This window comes from Orycteropus afer, unplaced genomic scaffold (assembly GCF_000298275.1).
Source record: "Orycteropus afer afer isolate SDZICR_OR568_19922 unplaced genomic scaffold, OryAfe1.0 scaffold00096, whole genome shotgun sequence".
In the NCBI taxonomy this organism is placed as follows: Eukaryota; Metazoa; Chordata; class Mammalia; order Tubulidentata; family Orycteropodidae; genus Orycteropus; species Orycteropus afer.
This window is the reverse complement of record NW_006921683.1, coordinates 863,105-889,883: the sequence shown is the minus strand read 5'-3', so window position 1 is coordinate 889,883 and position 26,779 is coordinate 863,105. Positions and strand designations below refer to the sequence as shown.

Sequence of the window (26,779 nt, the reverse complement as noted above, 5' to 3'; positions counted from 1 at the left end):
ACCTCTGGAAGTTCTCTATCAATATACTTCTGCAAACGTTTCTGAATTATCTTCAGTAAGATCTTACTTGTGTGCAATATTAATGATATTGTTCTATAATTTCCAGATTCTGTGGGATCACCTTTCTCTGGAATGGGTCCAAATATGGATCGCTTCCAGTCAGTTGCCAGGTAGCTGTCTTCCAAATCTCTGGCATAACCAAGTAAGTGCCTCCAATGGGGCATCTGTTTGTTGAAATATCTCAATCAGTATTCCTTAATTCCAGGAGCCTTGTTCTTCACCAATTCTTTCACTGCAGCTCCGACTTCCTCCTTCAGTACCATTGGTTCTAGATCATATGCCACTTCCTGAAACGGATGAAGATCGATCAGTTCTTTTTGGTACAGTGACTCTGTGTATTCCTGGCACCTTCTCTTGATGTTTCCTGCATCATTCAATATTTTGCCCATAGAGTCTCTCAAAAATGCAGCTCGAGGCTTAAATATTTTCTTCAATTCTTTAAGCTTGAGAAATGCTGAGCATGTTCTTCCCTTTTGGTTTTCCAACTCCAGGTCTTTGCACATTTCATTATACTAATTGGTTTTGTCTGCTCGAGCTGCTCTTTGAAATCTTTTGTTCAGCTCTTTTATCTTGTCATTTCTTCCTTTGGCTTTAGCTACTCTCCACTCAAGGGCAAGTTTCAGAGTCTCTTCTGTCATCTATTTTGCTCTTTTCTTCTTTCGTTGTCTTTTCAGTGACCTCTTGCTTTCTTCATGGATGATGCTCTTGATGTCATCTCACAATTCATCTGGTTTCCAGTCACTGGTGTTCAATGAATGAAATCTATTCCTTAGATGGTCTCTAAATTGAGGAGGGATATATTCTACATCATATTTTGGCTCTTGTGGCCTTTTTAAAATTGTTTTTAACTTCACATTGAACTTGCATATGAGCAGTTGATGGTCTGTTCCACAATCAGCTCCTGGCCTGGTTTTGGCTGAAGATATTGAGCTTTTCTACCACCTCTTGCCACAGCTGTAGTCAATTTGATTCCTGTGTATTCCATCTGGTGAAGTGCACGTGTAGAGCCACCATTTGTGTTGTTGTGTTTGCAGTGAACAAGTCGTTGGCCTTGCAAAATTCTACCATGCGAGTTCCAGCATTATTTCTGTCACCAAGGCCAAATTTTCCAACTACCCGTGATTCTTCCCTGCTTCCAACCTTTGCATTCCAGTCACCAGTGATAATTAACACATCCTGATTGCATGTTTGGTCAATTTCAGACTGCAGAAGTTGATAAAAATCTTCAATTTCCTCATCTTTGGCTTTAGTCATTGGGGCAATGTCTTAGAAATCACTACGATTCAAATTTCTAGTGCCTAAGGCACTTGAGTGCTAACCAGAAGGTTAGCAGTTCAAACCCACCAGCCACTCCTTGGAAGGAAGTTTGGGCAATCTACTTCGGTAGTGATACCACCTCAGAAACCCAAGAAGAACTCACTATGAGTTGGGTCCAACTCGACAGCACATAACAACAACAACAAAATCATGTAAAATTGTTCTTCCTGTAAAATTTCTCTTCCATGTAAAACTGAAAATTTCCTCCATGACTTGAAATTACCCTCTGACCACATTCATCTGTTCTTCTATTTCTATATTTATTCAATTTCACCAAATCTGTCCCTGCATGAGTCTTTCTGTGTCTTTTTCCAGTTCTTCCATCTTAGTTTTATATGCCACATGCCTAGCAGATATTTAACATGCCATTGAATATTTAATTATTTTTACATTCTTTTTTTTTTCCTTTCAAACACATTAGTGAAACCTGCTTATTTTGTTTTCATCTCCATATCCATCCTAATTTCATAGAATGCTGAAATCATAAATGTTTATCCTATACTATTTATTTTCCATTGGTTCTTTGTGCTTGCTTGGTTGTCTTATTTGCTTCATTCCTATTCAATTTAACAGCTCTCAACTGCACTCTGCTCACTTTTCCAGCCTACTTTGATCCCTATATTCTTGACTGTCATTTTCCTCTTCCATCTAATGTGATAGGCCTAGATTCTGCCAGAACTAAATTTTTCACACATAAACATGATCATCCTAAGTCTGTAGGATCTTGTACCTTTAATTACTGCTTGCCTTTTTTCCCAATTCTTCTCTTCTGTTACTCACAATCTTCATAGTCTAGAACATTCTCTGATGATTCAGCTACAATCTCACATGACCACTCAAATTCCCATAATCTTTTCAATGTCAAATATTCTAACTGTTGACATTCACTTCCTACACTTTCTGTTCATCTCTTGAAACTTTTGAAACTTCAAACTATTCTGTTGAATGTCATTCTATCATTTCACTCTTATTTTCATCATAGTTTAAACTACTATCTCAAATTTCAAATTAGCAAGTATAATACAATTATTTTTAAACATTTATTGAGTCCTTATTTTATATCAAAATGTACAAGGTATGTTACTGCTTTTAAAGAATCTCTAGTATGAAAGGGAAGACAAGATATTTAAGAAATAAAAGATAACACCAAACAAAAATAGCAGAACATAAATAAATATAGCACAGAACAAAAAATAAGCATCAAAGAGCTACAAAATAAAATCTTAGGAATCATTTCCTAATCATAATATGTAAATCATCTCATTGAAATTTCTTAATGCATACAAAACTACATCAAATGCATTAGAACTTTTAAATGATTTAACATGTAGAAAGAGAGGTGTTTTCTCCTCCTAAATAAACACTTGGATTTAAAACATCTTTTCAAAGAGAACCAAGTAATACTGTTTCTTGCACGAAGACATAGAAGGAAGTGATAAACTCTAATTTGAGTATCACATATCTCCTATAAGTTTTCCCTTTTATTTCATAACTAATGTTTTAAGATCTTTTGCATTGGGATTATTTTTAAGTAGAAGAAAATGAATAACTGGCACATTTTATTTCCATTAAAAAAATACTTGCCAACCTGTCTAGTATAACAGGTTTTTCTTTTCTTTTTCTAAAGTATTTTCTGTAAGCACATTTTATCAGCAGGTGGAAATGGTATAGGTATTTCAAGGCACAGGCATTAGAGTAAAAATGCCTGGGTGTGAGTCTGGCTTTAACACTTGTATGCATATTCTTGGTATACAAAATATATACAAAGGTCATAAAAAAAATCAAAATACTATAGCTATTATTATTATTACTAAAATTAACAGAATTCATTTATTAAATGAAATCATGATTGTAAACTAAACTCTATTTAATATAAAAGAACCCAAGACAACATATTCCACAGTAGGTTGCCCCTGAGATTTTATTGCCAAATATTTAAAACTAATCATTAGCATTTTAGTGACAGTCATGTAGGAAAATCATAACTTTTATAAAACTACACAAGTAAGTTTACCAAATGACTACATACAACCTGACATCACTAAAAAGTAGAAAAATGTTTGGAAAACAAAATCACTGTGTTTGAGGAAGATCATATGTGTCCAAAAGTCACAGAATGATGTTCTATTGACAATGATATTGTCACAATTTAAATATTCATTCATTCAACAAACACTATTAAGCACCTAGTAGGCACCAGATGGTACGCAAGGTGGAGAGAATACAATAATGAATGAAATAATGTCCTTTCCTTCTAGGAGCTCATTACTAAATTAGAAGACTGATAGAGAAAATAACGTAACACAAGAAGGCTTTAGTACTATAGACAAATAACAAAATGATGCAAAGAGATGGAAGAGCAGTAGGTGCAGTTTGAAGTGTCATTACACAGTCTACAGTGCTGGTGATTTCACGTAGGCATGGTGGTCACTTGTAAGCCTCCACAACCCTCAAATAAAGTGAATATATTTGTCAGAGATAAATGTATTAGGTTTATTTTCCAAACGGTTGCTATGAGTTGGAATTGACTTGATGGCAATGGGCATTCAGTTTATAACTATTACCACTATAAAGACTGTTTACTAGTATTACTAAATCCCTTTTAAATGAAATAGTTTGTTATATGATTTGGAATTTTTTTTTCCAAATCTGTCCTTTTGTTTTTACAATGTATCAGGAATAACTGATTTGAAATAAACAAAAAAAAAAAAAAGAGAGAGAGAATTGTGACTCTGGCAGCTTTTAGGACTTCAATTAAATTTTCTTTTAAATGTAAATGGACAGGAGATTGCTAGATTGCTATTCAAAAATAACTAGTGGACCCACTAACAATTTTGCCAATAAATAAAATATTCAGCTTATTAACAAAAAGACATTCATATTGCAGTGAACCTCAGAGTTTGTTTTTAATATCTTAATGGACAAAAGAAAATATGAACAATATGTGATAAAAGGAGATAACTGGAAAACATACCAGAAGAAGCTTCCAGTCTTTCCAATCTGCTGATCAACCAGTCAAGGGAGCCAGAAAACTGAGCACAGTTTTTACGATTTCCTCTGATTAGAGCCGCTACAAAACAATAAAACAAAATAATAAACAGATTTCAGTTATGTGATTTTCCTTCCTTGTGTTAAAAATTAAGGCAAGCTAATAGAATCACTAACATGCTGGACCAAGGACAAAATACTTTACATCTAAAACATACATGAATACATACATATGCAAAACTGATATATTAAAATACAAATTGATATTTATTAACGGAAATGAAATACACTGCTCATTAGAAGGAATATAATTTCGGAAAGTAACACTTCACATAGGGAGGAAACAATAAAGGGTAATGGAAAAAAAAAACGCTGTCCTGGGAGTTTCCTCAGCTGGCTTCTAATACCTTATTTCCTTTAATTAGCCCTGAGACTTGATCATTTAATCTCAGGATGACACAGTTTTCTCACCCGTATAATGAAGAAGCTAAAAGCACCTCAGTTTTCCTGAAAATGTACTAAAAATACTAGTGTACTATAACTAAATGTTATATAAGTATATGTTATATAAGAAAAAAGGGTGGGAGAGTCAGACGATGGCCAATATATTTGAAAACCAGTTTCTTTTTTCCTCTACATCATCTCTTCTTCCCATTCACAATGCATATTAGACTCTGAGAAATCCTACCAAAAAAGAAAAACGAAAGAAATTACCTATGTTAACTTTACTTAACCTAGTGTTTTTTCCACTTTGACCAAGAAACCCATATGAGAAGGAATTCCTACATGACATATAAAATCATTTTCAATCCAGTTTATACTCTTAATTTTAAACTTCCAAATTTTAAAAATTATTTAATTTTTTAAAAAATTTTTATTATGATTTGGGTGAAAGTTTACAGAGCAAATTCATTTTCCATACAGCAGCTCACATACACTTTGTCTCATGACATCAACTGCAATTTCCCACAATGCAATAGCTTCCCTCCCACTTCCTCCCCAGTTACATCTTCCTTGTGTCTTTCACTCCCATGCACTCCTGCAAAATTATTTAATTTTTTGAAGTAAATCTGGTAAATGTATTTTTTTTTGTTTGTTTATAGATTCTATGCTTATACTATAAGATTGCACAAAACGATGTAATTATTTATAAAGGGTTGGTGATATTTTCAAGTAACATGACATTGAAAGATAAAAAGTTATCCACATAAGAAATACCACTTCTTAAAATCTAGTAGTGCTAGGAAGTAGTTTAAAAAAACAAAGTTTTAGGATATTGCTTTTTATTTCCTGTGAAGAGCAGAGGAAGAAGATCCCACAGTTACAGGGTACAATTAAACTCTTGTGAGATTAATTTTATGTGTCAGTTTGCCTAGAGTTTTGTTCCCTAGTATTTAGCCAAACAGTAGTCTAGTTGCTGTCATGGAGTACTTATTTATTGCCAGCATGTTCATTCTGACTCATAGTGACCCCTACTGGTTTTCTGAGGCTGTAAATGTTGACGGAAGTAGATCGCCTCATCTTCTTTCCCCAGAGTAGCTGATGGGTTTGAACTGCTGACCTTCTGGTTAGCAGCCAAATGCCTTATCCACTATGCAGAATAGTTATGTGTGATTAAATAAGTTGGCTTTAACAAGAGTTTAAGGGTGGCAATTCAAACCAACCAGCCACTCCTTGGAAGGAAGGTTGGGCAATCTACTTCCATAGTCATACCACCTGGGAAACCTGAGGAGGGGTTGATATGAGTCCAGTCCAACTCAATGGCACATAAAAACAACAACAGTGTCATAGAAACTTCTAAGAGAGCTGAAGGAGTTAATCCTGCCGTTGAGGGACCTAGTAACCTGGGAACTGATGACCCAAGTCCAGAAAATCAACAGAGTAAGAGGAGCTCTGACTAACTGCTTCAGTGGGTTGGCTTGCACCTTGGCTGTGTTGAGCCAAGAACACAGGAATATTCCCATGGATCGTGGGGTCACTTTAAGTCCATTCCACTGCACCATCTCCAGCTGCAGAAAATGAAGACTTCAGGGGAAAAACAAAAAAAAAAAGAAAAGAAAAGACACACTTGGGCTAAGGAAGGAGATGCAAACAAACCCAGAAGGGAGATGCAAGTGCCACATCACAGGAAGTGCAGGGCAGAGGGGTTCAGCTAGGAACCTCCAAAAGACCCACAACAGAAGAGATAGCTCTAAGTTACTGCAGGCCCCCTAAAGGTGTCAGCTTTATCTTCTAGTCAGAACTAGAGGGCATGAAGCCACATAACCAAGTAAGAACTGATTTATTTCCTAATATCTCCTCCCTCCCATACTGACTATGAGGCAAGCAGGTTTCCTGTGAAGAAGGTAAGTAGATAAAAAACTTGTTCAAGATCACAGAGACCACAAATATTGATAACAAGATTTGAATCCAGGTGGTTTGATTCCAGAGTCTGTTTATTTGGTACTACATAATAATGACTCACAATACAATTTCTTGCTGCCTGAATAACCAGCCTATCTAGAAATGATAAAAAGAGTGAATCTTGGGAGCATATGACTGCTATTGCTGTATCATATACCAAACCAAACTCACTACCATCAAGTTGATCCCGACTTACAGTGAGCCCTCCTTGGGTTTCCGAGGTGGTACCTCTATGGAAGTAGATTGCCCAATCTTCCTTCCAAGGAGTGGCTGGTGGGTTTGAATGGCCAGCCTTCTGGTTAGCAGTCAAAAGCCTTAGGCACTGTGCCACCAGATGAGATTATTACCAGTTAGAAAAATAATGGTTTTGTTTATAAAATGGCTTCCCAGATTTCCTAGAGAACAAGATAGGAAATATCCATATGAATGAACACTGTAGCAACATCTGATATCAAGTGTGTTTGAAGACCATGCCCTTCTATTCCATCTCTTTCCTGCTTTATTCCAGTGTTCTTTGGCATTCAGGAAGATTTGCCTCCCTAAATTATTTTGAAATTGGTCTGATGTGAAAAATCTCTAATTGCATGTCTTTAAGGATTCATAATGAGTAACTTATGCCATACAAAACAGAGAAGCAATCTATCCTCGTTTCATACTTTGCATCATCATAAAATGAGTATTCATAGAGAGAGTTTGACAAAGAGCCATTTCTCAGATGGCTTTAGAAAATGACAGTGGCTTACAAGCCTCCTACAGATTAATTGTGTGGATGTCAGAAAAGATGAATGAAAGCATGCCACAGCAATACTTCTCCAGCATGAAAACTGGTGTTCATAAGATCCTATGGTCTTGCAAATTGCAGACTCATATATCTACTTTTGTCATTCTCCACCTAAAACACATATTACATATACTCATGTCAAATTCCATAATGGTTATATATTACTATTCCTACCCTTCCCCTTTCTAATCATGCTAAATAGACATGCCAAGAAAAAAAAAAAAAAAAAAAGGCTTATTTCACAAAAATTTCAATTTCATTGAAATGCTTATTTCACAATGCCTACTTATTTACCAAAATGGGAATGGCTCTTAAGAAATTTGGAATTAATGATTTTGAAACAAAATTTTAATAGCTGACTAAAGAAGGACAAGTAAGATGTAAATATCTTAGTGAACCCTAATAACTGCTGCAGATCTGAGACTTCTTCAGCCAAACTAAAGTTGTACAGTACCACTTGTCTCTCAATAAAAACTACTAGCAGCAGATGATTCCTAATTCTTTTGGATGGCAATATTCAGCATAAGTTTACATCTGTTTTTTTCCTGAACACAAGATCAATAACTGTTGAATATAATGAACACAAAATCAAGGGAAGTCAAAGGAACACTTAACAAAATCTCCTCATTCTACCTGCCTAATACATTGATATTAAAATTACCACATACATACTTGAAAAGCATTCTTTTTATTTGCACTGATATATAAATATTCTCTTTCTCATTAAATAGGGATTAATATATTAGCTCTTTTTCTTTGAGCATCAATTGTCTAGCATTAGATATGTTTTAAGTACTTTTTTTTCAATTATAATATATATCAATAACAATAAATACATAATAGGGAATACAGAAAATGAAAAGTGTATGAACCCTCTCATAAAAAGTAGACACCGGAATTTCTGGAAGATGGTGGAACAGGCAGAAAGACTGCACAGACCCTCTTCAACAAAGAAAAGGGGAACCAATTAACACAGATAGAGAAGATAATCCTGGAGACCTGAGCTTTGAAGGGAAGGATATAAAAGTGGGTTAAACTCCAACTAGTAGAAGAATTTGCATGAAAACACCAGAAAAAGTAGACAAATGGGGCTGCAGTCTGACAGCGATCCTGACAGCACAGACAGCTTGGGTATTGCTGAGTGATGGTAGGACTGCTCTGGTGGCTGGGGAATAAAAAGGGAAGCAGCAAAGAGGAACGTGGGCTGAGATGTGGACTTTTCTCAGTCCGGAGGGCACAGCCATTTTGAATGTTTACAACCAGCTTGATCATTTTGGATATTTAAAGAGACAGCATTCTCCCAGATTCCAAGGACTTAAAAACAAGCTCCACTTGCTAGGAAACCCAAGGACATTCTGGACCCGGACGACTGGAAAGGTGCGACATTTGCCTTGTTATTCTTATACCCCACACCCTCTTGGTGAATGGAGGTGCAGCCAACCTCTACCCACTTTCTGAGCTGGCAGGAACTCCATCTCAATCTGTGCTTGGAAGGAGACTGGGTGCCCTGTCTTGTCCTGCCCCCATTTTCTTTCTGTTTTCTAGTTTGTTTGATTTTGTCTGTTTTAAAACTATTATTATTATTACTTTTGTCCTTTTTACTATTATTCTTTATTGTTTCCCTCCCAGGTTCTAGTTTTCAGCTTTTTATCTTTTCTCTGTTCCTGGTTGCAATTTTTTTTTTATTCTTTCTCATGGATAAACCCATTTCTTATTCTTCTTTTTGTGTTTTTCCCATTTATTCTTCATCATTCTCTTTCTATACCTTTTTTCTCTTATTGCCCTCTCCCCAGATGTTGCAGGTTTTTTGTTTCCCCACAGTTTTTTCTTTCTTTGGTTACCATCCCTGTGTGACTACGCGGTGTATATTTTGTCCAGTTGCTTTTACTTTTTTGGTGGTTATTCAATTGCTATTTTTGTCTAACTGAGTGGAAGAAAGCAAGAGTCTCCAGATGATACAACTACACCCATACCTCCTGCAGCTACACTTCCTCAGTGAGAGCCACCACTTCCTTCTCCATCAATGGGTCAATGATACACAAACACCAAGAAAAGGCTGACTCACCCTGGCTGCTCTTCACAAACAGTTAACAGAGATATAAATACAATGCCACAATGTCTCAGAGACAACACACCATCACAATCCACACAAAGAAGCAAGATAAAGTGGTAGAAACAAGGGAGCAGGATAAAGACCCAGAACACATCCCTGAGGAGGAAGCATCACTGGAACTCTCTGATAAGGAATTCAAAAGAATTATATTTAGGTATCTGCAAAGGATTGAGAGACAGACCAAGAAAACAGACACAAAACCCTAGAAGAATTTTGGAAGAAAATATAAGAACAGAATGACAAAATAAATGAAAAATTAAAATGATTCTAAATCTACAGATATAAATCCAGAATATTAATACTAAATTGTCAGAATTAGGTAACATATTGGAAGGGCAAAGGAGTAAAACTGATGCAAGGAAAGAAAGAATTAATGAGACTGAAGACAAATACCTGAATACTTCTTTGGAAAGGGATCAATCAGAAAAAAGAGCAAAAGAAAATGAAGAAAGCCTAAGGTGCATCAAAAGGAATAACCTATGTGTCACTGGAATTCAAAACAGAAAGAGAAAAATAAAATCACTGAGAAAATTGTCCAAGATTTGTTGGAATAGAACTTCCCTGATATGATGAAAACTGAGACTATATCCATTCAGTAAGTCCAAAGAACGTCAAACAGGATAGACCCCAAAAGAAAATCACCAAGACATATCATCATCAAACTCATCAAAACCAAAGACAAAGACAGAGAAGAGTCCTGAAAGCAGCATGGATAAAACAAAAAGTTACAAAGGACAACCAGTAAGAATAAGCTCTGATTTCTCAGCAGAAACCATGCAAGCGAGAAGGCAATGGGATGGTATATATAAAATGCTGAAAGAGAAAAATTTTCAACCAAGAATTATATACCTGGCAAATCTGTCACTCAAATATGATGGTGAAATTAGCAGATAAGCAGAAACTAAGGGAATTTGTTAAAACCAGACCAACCTCATAAGAGATACTAAAGGGAGTCCTTTGAACAGAGAACCAAAAATAGCAAATAACAACCGACCATTAATACACAAGATGATATAACACAGAAACAACAGCTATGGACATATTCAAAGTAAAACTTACAAGATTGTAAACAGCGAACCAGAGACATCAATTGGCAAGTGAGGACAACTACAAACAAAAAAGAGGGAAAATACTGTGTAGTTACAGAACTTATAAATGGTGAGGAAGTCAAGAGTGTTGCAAGATAGAATGGACGGCTCTAATCTTGGGGAGAAAATTATAAATCACAGGGTAACTGCAAAGAAAAATGACAAACCTTCATATCACAATAAAAAAAAGAGGACAAGCACAACTATTCAGCAAATACTAAAACAACAGCAACAAAGGAAATGATAACATGATTAATAAACATAATGAACTCAGCACAGAAAATAATAATGGAACAAAGAAACCAGGGACACCATGAAAAAACACATAACAAAATGACAAAAACCAACTCATACTTGTCAATAATTATACTGAATGTTAATGAAGTAAATGTACCACTCAAGAGACAGAGAGTTGCAGATTGGATAAGAAAACAAAACCCATCAATATGCTGTCTACAAGAGACACACCTTAGAGACAAAGACAAAGATAGACTAAAAATCAAACGTTGGAAAAAGATATATCAAGCAAATGGCAACCTTAAAAGAGTAGGAGTGGCAATATTAATTTCTGATAAAATTGACTTTAAGATAAAAACCACCATATGAGACAAGGAAGGACATTATATTGTGATCAAAGGATCAATTGAACAAGAAGATATAACCATAATAAATATCTATGGAAACAATGAAAGAACTCCAAAATATATAAGTAAGATTTTATAAGAGTTTAAAAGGCAAATAGACGACACCACAGTCATAGTGGGAGAGTTTAATACACCACTTTTAATGAAAGATAGAACAACTGGAAAGAGACTCAACAAAGATGCAGAAGAGCTGAACAATACAATCCACCAACCTGACCTTATAGACATCTACAGAACACTTCACCCAACAACAGCACAATATATAATCTTTTCCAGTGCACATGGAACGTTTTCCATGATAGATCATATGTTAGGCCACAAAGCAAGGCTTCTTAAATTTAAAAACAATGAAATACTGCAAAGTATCTTCTCAGATCATAATGCTATCAAATTAGAAATCAACAATAGGAAGATCAATGGAAAAGGCCCAAACATATGGAAACCAAATAACACCTTCCTTACGAATGACTGAGTAATAAAAGAAATAACAAATGAAATTAAAAAAATTCTTGAATCAAACGAGAATGAAAACACAACATACCAAAATCTTTGGGGCACAGAAAAAGCAGTGATCAGAGGCCAATTTATAGCAATAAATGCACACATCAAAAAAGAAGAAAGAGCCAAAATTAACACTGTAAGCCAACATCTCCAACAGTTAGAAAAAGAACAGCAAGAAAAACCTACAGTCACCAGAAGAAAGGAAATAATCAAGATTCGAGTAGAAATCAATGAAACAGAAAATAGAAGGGCAATAAAAAAATCAACAAGACTAGAAGTTGGGTTTTTGAAAAGATTAATAAAATTGACAAACCACTGGCAAACTTAACAAAAGAAAAGAGGGAGAGAATACAAATAACATGAATAAGAAATGAAATGGGTGACATCACAATAGAATCAACTGAAATAAAAAGAATAATATCAGGATACTATGAAGAACTGTACTCCAACAAATTTGAAAATCTGGAAGAAATGGACAGATTTCTAGAAACACCCCACATACCTAAACTAACAAAGACTGATGTGGAAAAGTTGAACAAATCCAAAACAAAAGAAGAAATTGAACAAGTCATCAAAAACTTACCAACAAAAAAAAGTCTTGACCCAGAGGGTTTGACTGGAGAATTCTACAAACATTCAGAGAAGATCTGACACCATTCCTGCTCAAACTGTTCCAAAACATAGAAAAGGATGGAATCCTACCTAAATCATTTCATGAAGCAAGCATAACCTTGATATCAAAACCTGGCAAAGACATCACTCAAAAGGAAAACTACAGACCAATATCTCTCATGAATATAGGTGCAAAAATCTTCAACAAAATCCTAGCCGACAGATGCCAACAACATATGAAGAAAATCATTCATTATGACCAAGTGGGGTTCATAACAGGTATGCAGGGATGGTTCAACATTAGAAAAACAATCAACGCCATCCACCACATAAATAAAACAAAGGAGAAGAACCACATGATGATATTATTCCATGCAAAAAAGGCATTTGATAAAATCCAACACCCTGATCAAAACTCTAAGCAAAATAGGAATATAAGTGGCATTCCTCAATATAATAAAGGGCATTTATGCGAAACCAACAGCCAACATTATTCTCAATGGAGAGAGACTGAAACCATTCCTCTTGAGAACAGGAACAATCAAGAACATCATTTTTTTCCAATGCAGGGTATTATAAATATTTTTTATCTTTGTCAATTTAAGGAGTGAAATATGATCTTGATTTATTATTTTAATTTATGTTTTAAAATGGCCAGATTGAGAATATTTTATTATCAATTTATTTGTTTTTCTGTGAACTGTCTCCATATATTTTTCATATTTCTATTCGATATTTGAATACATAAAAATTAAAGTCTTATGATAAATAATAGAACCATGAAATCAAAAGACAAATGGTAATTTCGGAAAAGTATGTCACCTATGTGAAGGATGTTTGTGCCCCATGTGGAGGTTACAAGTGGAAAGAAAGTGACACATTGGGCATGGTGCTGGAGTATTCTGAAAGCTAGAATAAGAAGGGTATATACTAGGTCTTAGAAAATAAATCATGTCCTGGAGGAAGTGTGTGGAGTACTCCCTGATGATTATTGATGGAGAGAGGGAGCAGAGGCAGAAAGATTGACCAGAAATCATGCACTATCTAAAATCATTTATATCACAAATATTTACTGAATACCAGCTATGTGTCAGATGCTGAGGACATAGATGTGTGTGAGTTGTGTGATACTGCGCACAGAGAATGGGTAGAGCAATAAAATACAAAAGTTCTGTCTAAAGGGCACTATAAAGAAAATATGATTTCTTCAAGTTTCAATGAGGAAACCAAAGTCAGTGTATATCTGCAATAATCATAATCCAATGTCTTCTATTGGGTAATCCAGAATTTTCTGTTATATCTGACAGTTTCTACTGAAGTTCTTTTTCTAAGACATAGAAGAGACAACAAATACAAATACAAAGACAACAAATACAAAAACAGAAGTTGGAGAGTAAAGTTTTATTATGTTAACAAGGGAGAGGATTATAATAGTAAGTATTCATATCAACCAAACAACCAAGTCCATTGTTGTATAATAGCTCAGATGCAGTGATCTTGTAGGACAGAGAGTAGAACTGTCCTAAAGGGTTTCCAAGGCTATAACTCTTTATGGAAGCAGACTGCCTCATTTTTCTCCCACAGAGAACCTGCTGAGTTTGAATTGCTGACTTCAATTAGCAGCTGAGCACTTAACCATGTACCACCAGTGCTCCTTATTCATATAAAGTGGGTATAATAATGAGAAGAGCAATAATATGGTATGCTAAATATCTGACATATATTACCACATTTAAGCCTCCAGCAACCTTATGAGAAGAATCATTGCCATTTCATGGATCATATTTCTAAAAATGAAGTTGTTACTTACTGCGTGCCTGGCATTTTTCTAAGTGCCTTACATTAATCTATGTGTTTGGCACAATGACTCCAAACAGTAGGTGATATTATTTCTCCCACCCTGCAGATAAGCAAATTGAGCACAGATTTGGTAATACACCCAAACTCACAGGTGGTAGTGAAACCCTCACTGACATGAATGGGCATTTTCTCAGAGCCTGTTGGTTATGAATGAAAAGTTACACTTTTGTTTTTCAAAAAAAGGACATACTGGAAGAGAAGTAATAGGTTCACTGGTTTTTCGCAAAATGAATGATGGCAAAATATACCCTGTCACCAGTATCTAACCTCAATATGAAACTCTGTAATGTAGTTAATAAGTAATTCAAGCATTAACTAGCCACTGAATGTCTATTATGTTTAAACGTCATGCTAAGTTGTGCATAAAAGCACTCTGATTAGAATCTGGTCCTTAAAACCTCTTGGATATGTGAATTAACATCTGTAATGAGCATTGTAATTCTCCCTTTGTGTGGCAGCCAGGCTTGGCCTCTGTTTGAGGAGGGGGTCTCTGAACAATCAAAGCCAAAGTTGGTGAAATTTCTTTTCCTTTTTCTTTTTATTGTGCTTTGGGTGAAAATTTACAGAGCAAATACACTTTCTATACAGCAGTTCACATACACTTTGTCTCATGACACTGACCACAATTTACCACAATGCAACATCTCCCCTCCTACTTCCTCCTGATAGTTACCTCTTCCCTGTGTCCATCCCTCCATGCACTCCTGCCCCCTGAGCTGTCTCCCTGTGCATAGCAGCCATTCTTTCTATAAGTTGGTGAAATTTCTATCCCTCTTACCAAAGTGACAGATTCTGGAATGGCCCCACAGTTTAGGCTAATCACGACACAAGGACTGGTTTGTTAAGGAGTTTTAGAAAATAGCCCCCTCTTTACTTCCAAAAATCAGTCAGCGAAAAACCCTATGGATTACAACAGTATAATCCACAATCAATCATGGAAATGTCATAGGATTGAGCAGTCCTTTCTTTGTTCCATTGTCCATGGGGTGCCATGAGTTGGCTCCAACTCAACAACAGCCAACATAATTTCCAGGAGTAGCCCTCTTTCATTCCCTGCATGTTAGAGAAGAAATATGTACCACCAGGAGTTGACAGCAGCCAACTGAGGTCATAAAGGGAAGCCAGCATTAGAGGAAGCTGGCCCTGTGGGAGGCAGAGCAAAGACATAAAAACTGGTGCTTGATGGTATAATCTTGCAATTAAGTATAACCTACCAGTACAGTTAGTTGTGCAAGCCAATAAATCACTTCAATTGTTTAAGCCAAGGAGCCTTGGTGGTACAATGGTTAAGCACTTGGTTGCTAACAAAAAGGTCAACAGTAGGAAACCACCAGCCACTCTATGGGAAAAAGATATGGCAGTCTGCTTTCATAAAGATTATAACCTAGAAAACCCCAAGGGGCAGTTCTACTCAGACCTATACCAAAACCAAACCAAACTCACTGCCGTAGAGTCAGATTCAACTCATAGCGACTCCTCCTTGGGTTTCTGAGGTGGTATCAGTAAGTAGATTGCCAAATCTTCCTTCTGAGGAGTGGCTGGTGAGTTTGAACTGCCAGCCTTCTGGTTAGCAGTTAAATACCTTAGGTACTACACCACCAGAGCATAATAAAAAATTGATTCAATGGCATACAATAACAACACCATTGTTTAAGCCAAGGACCCCTGGCTGCACAACAGATAAGCACTCCTAACCTGAAGGTCAATGGTTCAAACCCATCCAGCAGCTCTGCAGAAGAAAAAGACTTGGCAATCTGTCCTGTAAAGATTATAGCCCAAGAAATGCTATGGGGCAGTTGTACTCTGTCATGTCACATCGCTATGAGTTGTATTCAACTTGACAGCATAATTGTTTAAGCCAGTTTGAGTTTAAGTATTATTTTATTTCCAATTGAATACATCCTAATAGCCACTCCTCGGAAGGAAGGTTGGGCAATCCTACTTCCGTAGTGATACTGCCTCGGAAACCCAAGGAGAAACTTGGTTTCTGGCCAATGAACCTTTCCCATCTGTCAGTGGAAGCCTATATGTTGCTTTGATACTGAACAGGTTTCAGTAGAGTTTCCAGACTAAAATGGATTAACAAGAAAGATCTGGTGATCTACTTTTGAAAATCATCCAGTGAAAACCCTCTGAATCACAATGGTACAATCTGCAACTCATCATGGGGATGGCACAAGTAATATTTAGCTCAGTTGTGCATGGAGTTGTCATAAGTCAGGGGCCAACTCAAGGGTAGCAAACAACAACAACTATATCCAGAAATACAGTGTTTAATTATGCATTTTTCAAAGAAATATAGTCTTTAGAATCTTGTATCATAAAATCTTTATCTTGATTATTGCTGTGGATAAAATAATGAATCAAGATTTCTATAAAACCCCTATGTCCCTAGTCCTGTTCAAAGAAATGCCAGCCAAATCCTATTTTTGGCATAATGAATTTCACCTGATAGTACCCAACTGCATGCATTAGGTTTAATGGCCAAGAGAATAGCCCATAATGGAAACATGTTTAAAAATCTAATAGGCACCAGAGGTTCATTTGCTAAATAGTATTATGACTTTATACATTTTAACAAGGTTCAAGAATAGAGAATTTTCAAATATTAGACAACTCTTCATTTTTTTTACATAAAAATATATTAATATATCTTTTCTATATTTAAGTATACTTTCCTATTTTATAAGGACTTGATCACTTAAATAGTAAACATTCATTAAGTACTTAATTTGTGCAAGACATTAAGTGACCACTGCCACTGAGACAATTCCAATTTATAGTGACCCTTTAGGACAGAAGTAGAACTTCCCCATAGGGTTTCCATAACTGTAAATCATTACAGAAGCAGACTGCCTTATTTTTCTCCCATGGAATGGCTAACTCCTAGTGAGTTTGAACTGCCAACCTTTTGGATAGCAGCCAAATGCTTTAACCATTTAAGCACCACAAGAGCTCCAAGTTAAGTGACAGAGATATACAAATCAGAAAAGTGCAGTTCCTGCTTTTGAGATCACAGACATATATACAATCAAATAAGTAATGTAATTACCGCTATAATAGGTAAATATTAAGTGTCAAGGAAGCACAGAGAAGGAAGCCTTTAATTCTGTTTAAGAGTTGGTAGAAATGTGAAAAATAATTTCAAAAGATGGTGACAGGTGAATGGGTCATAAAGGACATACAGGAATTTATCGAGCAGGAAAAGATATGGTGTGGTGTAGTAAATCACCTGATATGGCTTTTCTAGCCATAAGTCTTTGTAAACTCCCTGGTGGAATTTGCCGTGAGCGCCTGAGGAGTGCCTGATTGTTAAAGTTATCCACCTGGCGTATTTCTGTTGTGGGTGGCACAAAGCAATGTTCTGGGAAGTTGGTGCTCTCTCTCAGGTGTTTAGAATTCTGATGTTATAATTGGTTAGTTTGGCCACTCTGCAAGGCTCAAAAGGAGCCCTCCTAGAGGCAGGAGTCTTTCTGACTGCTGGCTGAGAATGATGTGTTGCTGAAAGAAACACACTCCTGAGAGACACAGGCTGCTGAGAAAGAGACACAAGAGACACACATTGCTGAGAGAAACACCAAGAGATGTGCACTCCTGGGAGAGAGACTGTGAAAGATTGTTGGCTGAGAGACAGTGGGCTGAGAGAGACTGAGTCTTGTTCCTGAACTTGAGTTGTAGCTTGGTGCTTCCCTAATAAATGCCATAATCTGGGAGTTCTGTGTGGCCACTGAAGCGAATTATTGAACCTTGAGCAGAAAGTTGGTGGGTGCTGCAGGAGAAACAGTTGGTATCAGGGTTAATGAAAGGGCTGAGGGAGGCAGCATGTTTGGCCTCACAGGAATAGGCCTTGGGCTATTGATGGTGACTCTGTCTTCCTCTTGTGGGGTTAGAGGAGGTCAGGAGATGTGGCCTCCCTGCCCCTTTGGCATATGAGTAAGAAAATATCTTACAGGTGTGACTGTGTATGGGATATTTAGAAGACTGGGGTTTGGTAAATGGAAAGGGTAGTGGGAAAAGATGAGGCTGAAAGGGTTAGATGGCCTCATATACCAAGATAAGTAATTTACTTCACTTTCAAGAATGATGGGAAAATATGTATATTTTCTAAAAGGAAATAATATGTAGTTGCAGCACATAGGATGAATGTGGGAGTTTGCAGTCGTAGCCTGGAGATCAGGCAGATGATTCATCGAGGGTTTCTGTGTTTTTTAATGTTTTGCAATGAGGCACTGAAAGTGTTTGTTCCAAATAATCTTTTTAATGATGTTTGGAGAAAACTGCCTTGGAAGTCTCCCTCCAGAACAAAGTGCAGGCCTGATTACTGTCCTGAGTAACACATTCAGGCTCCCTATGCTTACAGCCCCTCCCCTGTAACAGTACACTGCTCTGGCCCTCTTTGCATTGTTCTGTGAGAATAGGGACTCAGGCACTAACAGTGCTGATGCTCTGGCTGCTGCTACTGCTCTGAATAATATACTGTCTCTCTTTAATTGCAGAATAATTGCAATACTTCAGACCCAAAAGAATGAGAACCAACATTTACACAGAGCCTATACATAATTAATACTTAATACTTATATTTGCAAGAATTATTAATATGCAATATAACTATAGCAAGTTTTGCTTGAAATAACGTCAAGAATACCTAGACATTGTCAAATGTAGATGGCATAAAGACTAAATAAGGACACTAGAGGAAATATCAGGAAGGACAGAATTGTGAGGAAGAAAGGGAGATCTTGCAGAACTAACTTCAGAACCTAAAAGGAAATATTTAATACACATGCATATAGAGGTCTTAATACTTTCACGAACAAATTATTTTCTGCTTTGAATTTTTGATTGATGCCATGTGTTTTCAGTACTTGAAAGGATGTTGAAATGAAAGAAAGAAACACATTTTTTATAAGTAATATGGATTTTTATATAATTATGTGGGACAGATACGTCCCAAGCAGACTCTGGTGGTAGGACTGATGAGGTAAGGCCCCTTTTTTCACATTCATAGAGCTATATGGTTCTCTGCCAAGCATCAGCATGGACTACAACTGGGATAGCAGCTTCCCCCAAAACCTGAGAAGTTAAAATATTGGTGGGAGCTAGATGTCCCATAAATCACGAAAGAGTTAAGCAGCAAAAACTGACCTTAGATAACTCTTCACTTTTAATCACAGGAAAATCTACTGTCTGGCTACATCTCACTGCCAGATAGATTTAAATATTTAACATCACTGGATTCAGTCCAGCCAAAGTAAAACCCCAAAAGCCTCAAATAGAGAGTCTATTATAAAATTGCTGTGACTATTATATGATCATTTTTAGTACATATAACTTAGTTTTCTTAAAGACTTGATCATATGTCTCACCAAGCAATTCATACAGAGAATTTAGAATTGATTTCCAAGATTCTCCTGCTTCCCTCCCAGCAACATCAGCAAAGTGAGCCGCGCTACTGTAGATGTGCAGCCGGTCTATGCACTCAAGTACGAGGTTGATCATTCCCTGCAAGATAAAAGAAAACTCACAATCAGAAACTGTAATTATGCTCACAAAACAAAAAATGCTGATTTTAAAAAAAAAAAAAAGTCTGGACTTAAGTTAGTCTGTTAATCATAAAGAAAATTCATAGTTTATTCAAAGGGCAAGAAGAAACACATTTGCTTGTCAAGTAAAATGTTCTTTTGCATGGATTTTAAACCCTCAATGTCATTGTCAATTAAATAGGACCAGAAGGACAATATAAAAATGCATACTTCATACTTTTCTTTGCAAAGTTTAGTAGTATATGAAATCAATCAGCCATAATGGTATTCTTTCCTAAACATGAGAGCAGATCCTTACTCTCAGGATAGGTAGCATTAGCAATAGTAAATTGAAGACATTGTAAATTAAATAAAGAAAACACGTCTTTAATAAATTTTAAAATGCATTCATTACATAACTCTTAAAGATAAGGTTGAAATTTGAACTTACGCTTTTACTAATGCTAGACTAAGGTTATCAAGTGAGACAAAGCACATGAAAAGAAGAGCTATAAAGAGTTGACTAATCAAATTAACTTATTTCACACAGAGAATTTAAAAAGGACCAAAAACTTAACAACATTTCTAGGTTCACATCCAGATAATTTTTCATGAGAAAAAGAAAATACTAAACCAAATCAGTATTGTAACTCTTCCAAGCCAAATGTTTGGTTTTACTTTTTCCAAATACTAAACAAATGCTTTAAATAGTCTAAGAAATCAATATACATGAAAAGAAAACTCCCAATAAACTACTCGGCATTGTTATTGTAGGCTTAGGCTGAGATTTCCCTTGTTTCGTGCCAGTACAGTTTTCAAGTAGGTAATTTCTTTGTATTAAAAAACCAAACCAAACTCACTGCCATTGAGTCGAATCTGACTCACAGCAACCCCCCCCCCTTGGGTTTCTGAGGCAGTATCACTATAGAAACAGATTGCCCAATCTGCTTCTGAGGAGTGGCTGGTGGGTTTGAACCACCAGCCTTCTGGTTAGCAGTCAAATGTCTTAGGCATTACATCTTTGTATACACTATGAAAATATCCTCCACAATTAATGTTACAATCAAAAGTGTCTGACAGGAAATTGAAAAGCAACTATGAAGCTAGAGGAGTCCCTGAGTGGTACAAAGGGTTAATGTGCTTGGGTGCTAACCTAATGGTTGGAGGTTTGAGTCTACTCAGAGACATCTCAGAAGAAAGGCCTAGTGATCTACTTCTGAAAAGTTAGCCATGGAAAAACCTACTGAGCATAGTTCTACTCTGATGCACATGGGGTCCCTATAACTCAGAATCAATTCAAAGGCAAGTGATTTTTCTTGTAAAGGTAGAAGAACATAGATTTAGGGAATGTGGGAATTCAGCAATGTCCTCTAACCTTTTTTTTGTTAGCTATTTTAACAAAGATACTCTGACTCAAGAATATTCATTACTTAAAAAAAAGAAGCACTGAAAAGAATGGAATACTTGCTGAGTTAGCCTCAAGTGCCATTATCCTGACATCCTCCCATTGAAACTCTTGATATGGTCCTGGTTCTGACACTAGCATTAGGATATTAAATAAGTCACTTGGTACCACCTGGTACTGTGCTCATAAAATAGAGCACTTAAGCTCTATTTTGGCAGTGGACATTTGGTGACATAACATCATGCATAGAAACAATATTTGCATAAGAACAAAGGGGGTTGCTGTGTAAAAAGAGGAAGGCTGTGTCTCTGCCTTGAGGGTGGTCCATTCCTAGGCAGCTTCCATCCTCAACACTCTCTGGTGGATCCTAAATATCTTCCAAGTAGCCCCTAAGAACCTGAGGAACCCTCTGAAAACACTGATGCTCTCCGAAACCTTAACTTATTCAGCCCTTTTAAGATTCCATACTTATGTAGCCAACATGAAGCTGACTATAGTGTTTAGGAATGACCAGTGTGAGTGTTGAGCAGACAGAAACAATAAATGTCCCTTGCCAGGGAATGAAAAATTTCATCTTTTAAAATTAATAACAGTGATAGAGAAATAAAAATAATTGCAGGATTCATCCTAATTTCACTTATCTTGTCTTATACTGTAGATCAAAATACAAAGGTGTCACATCATGGGGATTTTCCCCATGATGAAGTTATATTCTCAGAAAAACAGAGAAGACATGGGTGTTAATAGGAACTTACCTCTTCCTGAAAGAGATTCTGTCGGTTCTTCAGAGCTCGTAGTCTGTTCTGCTTGTCCTCATGCTCTAAATGCTCATCTGGTGGGTGGAAGTAGCCAATCAGATCTTGCAGACTTAGACTTACAGACTCTATAGGTAAATCCACTGTGGATGCCTTCACTTTTTTGCTGAGAGCATCAAGTCCCCTAAAATAAATTACAAAGATTTCTTTACATCAGTGATTTTTTAGTTTAGAGATGACGGCACAACTTTATCCTCTCTGCCTGTACCACAGTGAAAGGAACATATAAACAGCAATAATGAATTTGTTCACAACAGAAATTCTGTATTATGTCATATACAAACTGAACAAAAATGAAACTCACTGTTGTTAAGTTTATTCTGACTCACAATTACCCAAATTGTTACAGATAGAACTATTCATAGTTTTCTTGGTTGTAATCTTTACAGGGACAGATTACCAGGCCTGTCTTCTGAAGTACCACTGTTGTTGTTACATGTCATAGTCGACTCTGAATCATAGCGACCCTATATACAACAGAATGAATACTGCCAGTTCTACGCCAGCCTCACAATGCTTGCTACACCTGAGTCCATCTTTGCAGGCACTGTGTCAATCCATTTCCTCAAGGGCCTTCCACTTTTTTGCTGACCCTCCACTTTACCAAGCATGGTATCCTTTTCCAGTGAATGGTCCCTTCTAACAACATGACCAAAGTAAGTGAGACAAAGCCTGGCCATTCTCGCTTCTATGGAGCATTCCAGCTGCACTTCCTCCAGGAAGACTTGTTATTTCCTCTGGCAGTCCATGGCACTTTCAGTATTCTTCCCCAACAACACAACTCAAATGCATGAACTTTTCTTTGGTATTCCTTATTCTTTGTCCAGCTCTCACATGCACATGAGGTGACTGAAAATGCCATGCCTTGAGTTAGGCACATGTTAGACTTCAAAGAGATATCTTTGTTCTTCAGCACTGTAAAGAGGTCTTGCACAGCAGATTTTTCCAGTGCAATATGTCGTCTGATTTCTTTATTGCTGTTTCCTTTGGTATTGATTGTGGATCCAAGTAAAATGAAATCTTTAACAGCTTAAATTCTCCATTTATTGTGATGCTGCTATTTGCCAAGTTGTGAGGATTTTTGTTTTATTTAAGTTGAGGTGGAATCCATACTATGGACTGTAGTCTTTAATCTTCATCAGTAAGTGCTTCAAGTCATCTTCACTTTCTGTGAGCAAAGTTGTGTTGTCTGCATATTGCAGGTTGCTAATGATTCTTCCTCCAATCCTGATGTCATGTTCTTCATCATGTAGTCCAGCTACTCAGATTATTTCCTCAACAAATAGGTTGAATAAATACAGTGAAAGGATACAATCCTGATGCACTCCCCTCTGATTTTAAATTGTGCACTATCCCCTTGTTCTGTTCGAATGGCCACCTGGTCTATGTTCAGGTTCCTCATGAGTGTTAATGAGAATTTCATCTTCTGTTATTTCCATTCTTCTCAATGTTATCCATAATTTGATGTGATCCACATAGTCAAACGCTTTTGCTTTGTCAATAAAACAAGTAAGTATCTTTCTGGTATTCTTTGCTTTCAGCCAAGATTCATCTGACATCAGCAATGATACCCTTATTCCACGTCCTCTTCTGAAACCAGCTTGCATTTCTGGAAGTTCCCTGTCAATATACTACAGCAATAGTTTTTGAATTATATTCAGCTAGAGTTTACTTGTATGTGGTATTAATGATATTGTTTGATAAATTCCACATTCTGTTGGATCACCTTTCTTTGGAACGGGTACAAATATGGATCTCTTCCGTCTGTTGGCCAGACAAGACAAATGGCACCTGTTGTTGAAATGCTTGTTGAAACATCTCAATGGGTATTACAGCAATTCCTGGAGCCTTGTTTTTCACCTATTCCTTCTGTGCAGCTTAGATTTCTTCCTTCAGTACCATTGGTTCTCGATTATATGCCATTTACTCAAATGTATGAACACTGATCAAATCTTTTTAATATAGTGACTCTATATATTCCTTTCATCTTTTTTTGATGTTTCCTGCATCATTCAATATTTTGCACATAGAATCTTTCAGAATAGCAACTCAAGGCTTGATTGATTTCTTCTGTTCTTTCAGCTTGAAAAATGCCAAGCATGTTCTTCACTTTTGGTTTCCTAACTCCAGGTTTTTGCCACTGGGTGGGTTGAAAACTTCATTATCCTTTAGGTTAATAGCACAGCACAAACCATTTCCACCACCTGTGGACTCTTATTTATGTAATCTACACAGGATGTTATATTACAAACATTAATATTAAGGATGAGTCATCATTTACTTTTTTACTTATTATTTAATTTTTTTGTGAGAAGGAATTGTTAAGTATGCTATCCTTGACATTCACTGCCATTCTGTTTAATTCTTGCTGGTTGAAAACTATGTTCTAATGGTGTTAATTTAAGAAAATTGCTTTTTAACTGGAAACAGCATACTGAAATGCTTTTCTATTAACTGAAAAAAATAAAAATATATACGTGCATATTTAAAATCTTGATTAAGGAACAGGACCATAAAGCATTTTCTAGCTTTTGAAGAATAAATATATCATAGGGATATAAATATGTTCATTTATTAAGATTAATGACATTCTGTTTTAAAACACATAATTATGAATGGAAAAAAAAAAACTTTAGAGGTCCAAAATGGAGTCATGCCAGTGAGCAGCACGCTTTATCACTCTGGCATCTAAGGTCTTGGAAAACTAGCCACAACAGTTTGAATTAGGAATTTTGGAGCTCTGAACAGCTCACTGAATCAGAGTGCATCAAACATGGAAGAACAGAATTAGAGGAAAGGCACAGGGAGATTATTTAGGAAAGAGCTACCAGAGGGGGATGGACAGGCACCCGAGAGAGGCACTGGAAACTCTTCTGGAATAGTCACTGTGTGCGCGGCTAGGGCACCTGCCTGAGATCCCCGAGCCAAGAGGGAGGATGCCTTATAACAGCATACCAGCGACCATTCTAATATTCCAGTGGGCAGCAGTAGAGACCTGCCTCCAGCAGCTGATCTTGATTTTTTGGAGGTAATTTGGGTCTTCTAGATGCTGGCGGTGGGCACAGACACCTCCACTGAGATTCAGAGGAGAACTTACTGTTGCAACAGGAACGGTAGCTACCTCCCCTCCTAGAGGGTCACAGAGTGGACTGGGGTCAGACTGGGAGACATCGTGCTTTTCTTTGTCACAGAGATCAGGACTGCAGGTCACTAGCAGGTACTCCCCCGACCCTAACACAGCTGAAACTGCACGCATCTTTGGTGCTGCAGCTGGGCGGTATCACAGACAAACTCCAGATTGGGCCATTGGTGGTCTGGCAGGATTACATCAGCACCATGGGCAGATGGAACAGGAAGAGGGAAGAAACCGCACTCCCAGGATTTTTGCCTTGGAGCTGTTCTTTGGCGCTGTGGGGCCGCGGAGGTGGGATCTTTGAGTGTGCCTGAAATTGGTGGAAATTTGTGATGCTCTAACAATTAGAATCTTTCCTGGGGTTGAGCCATGGTCTTGCAAATAAATACATCATCAAAAATAGCCTATTCAAAGCCCTAGAAACTGATCCTAGCAACACCAAGCTTTCCTTCTTTCGCTCCCACCTTTTCTGCCAATATCTTCACTCACTCAATAGAAGAAAACATATTCAGCCAATTACCATAAAACCTCTCACTTCAAACTCTAAACCCTCATTACAAGACACAGAAACACATATCCACACTATACACAGTGATTCTACCATCATAAAGAAAACAGCAGAGTGAACCAACACACTTAAATCAATAAAAAATACAACACACCAGCTTCACCTTTTCAAAAAATTAAACAATAAAACCAAGACAAAACAAATCAACATGTAACTAGCAGCTAGTGACAACCTAAAGAAACAGTGCTCTACCAGATTCCAGAGACTTAAGAAGAAGTTCTGCTTTCCAGTAACCCCAACACGTCTCCGGACGTGCACTACATGACTGAAAAGGTCCTAGTCTACACCTTTTGTTTTTCTTTCTCTCGTGGTTAACACCGCCCCTTGTTGGTTTTTCTTTTGTTTTGTTTTGTTTTTGCTTTTATTTTCTTTTGTATTGTTGGTTTGTTTCTTTGTTTGTTTTCTTTATTCATTATTCTCTTTACCTTTTTCCTCTCAGTGACCTATCCCCAGATATTGCAGATTTATCTGTTTTCTTCTTCTTTCTCCCCTTTTCCTTTATTTGGGTTACTACTCCTGTGTGATTTTGGGGTGTATTTTTTGTCCATGTGCTTATACTTTTTTTGATGGTTATTCAATTGTAATTTTTGCCTAACTGAATGGGAGACAGCAACAGTCCTCAAAAGATACAACTACACCCACACCTCCTGCAAGTTCACTTACTGAGCAAGAGCCAGCACCTCTTTCTCCACCAATGGGCCAATGATAAAAAACCACCAAGAAGAGCTTGAAACACCCTTGGCTGCTCTTCACAAACAATTAACAGAGATCTTAATACAATACCATGGTGCCTCGGAAACAAGAGACTATCACAGTCCACAAAAAGAAGCAAGATAAAGTGGTAGAAACAAGAGAACAGGATACAGACCCAGAACACATCCCTGAGGAAGAAGCAGCATTGGAATTCTCTGATAAGGAATTCAAAAGAATTATATTTAGGTATCTTCAAAGGATTGAGAGACAGACCAA

At 36.9% G+C, this 26,779-nt stretch overlaps 1 protein-coding gene across 1 annotated transcript in view; it reads right to left on the bottom strand.

Moving 5' to 3' along the window:
• The window catches only part of RYR2 (ryanodine receptor 2), a 1,099,979-nt gene that overhangs the window by 628,193 nt on the left and 445,007 nt on the right, over nucleotides 1–26,779 (bottom strand). Inside the window, exons 15-17 of the mRNA XM_007942720.1 lie at nucleotides 22,050–22,233; nucleotides 19,734–19,869; nucleotides 4,352–4,447 (exon numbers count right to left, since the gene is read on the bottom strand). Of these exons, the coding sequence (XP_007940911.1) occupies nucleotides 4,352–4,447; nucleotides 19,734–19,869; nucleotides 22,050–22,233 (416 nt within the window). The remainder of the gene's footprint in view (nucleotides 1–4,351; nucleotides 4,448–19,733; nucleotides 19,870–22,049; nucleotides 22,234–26,779) is intronic.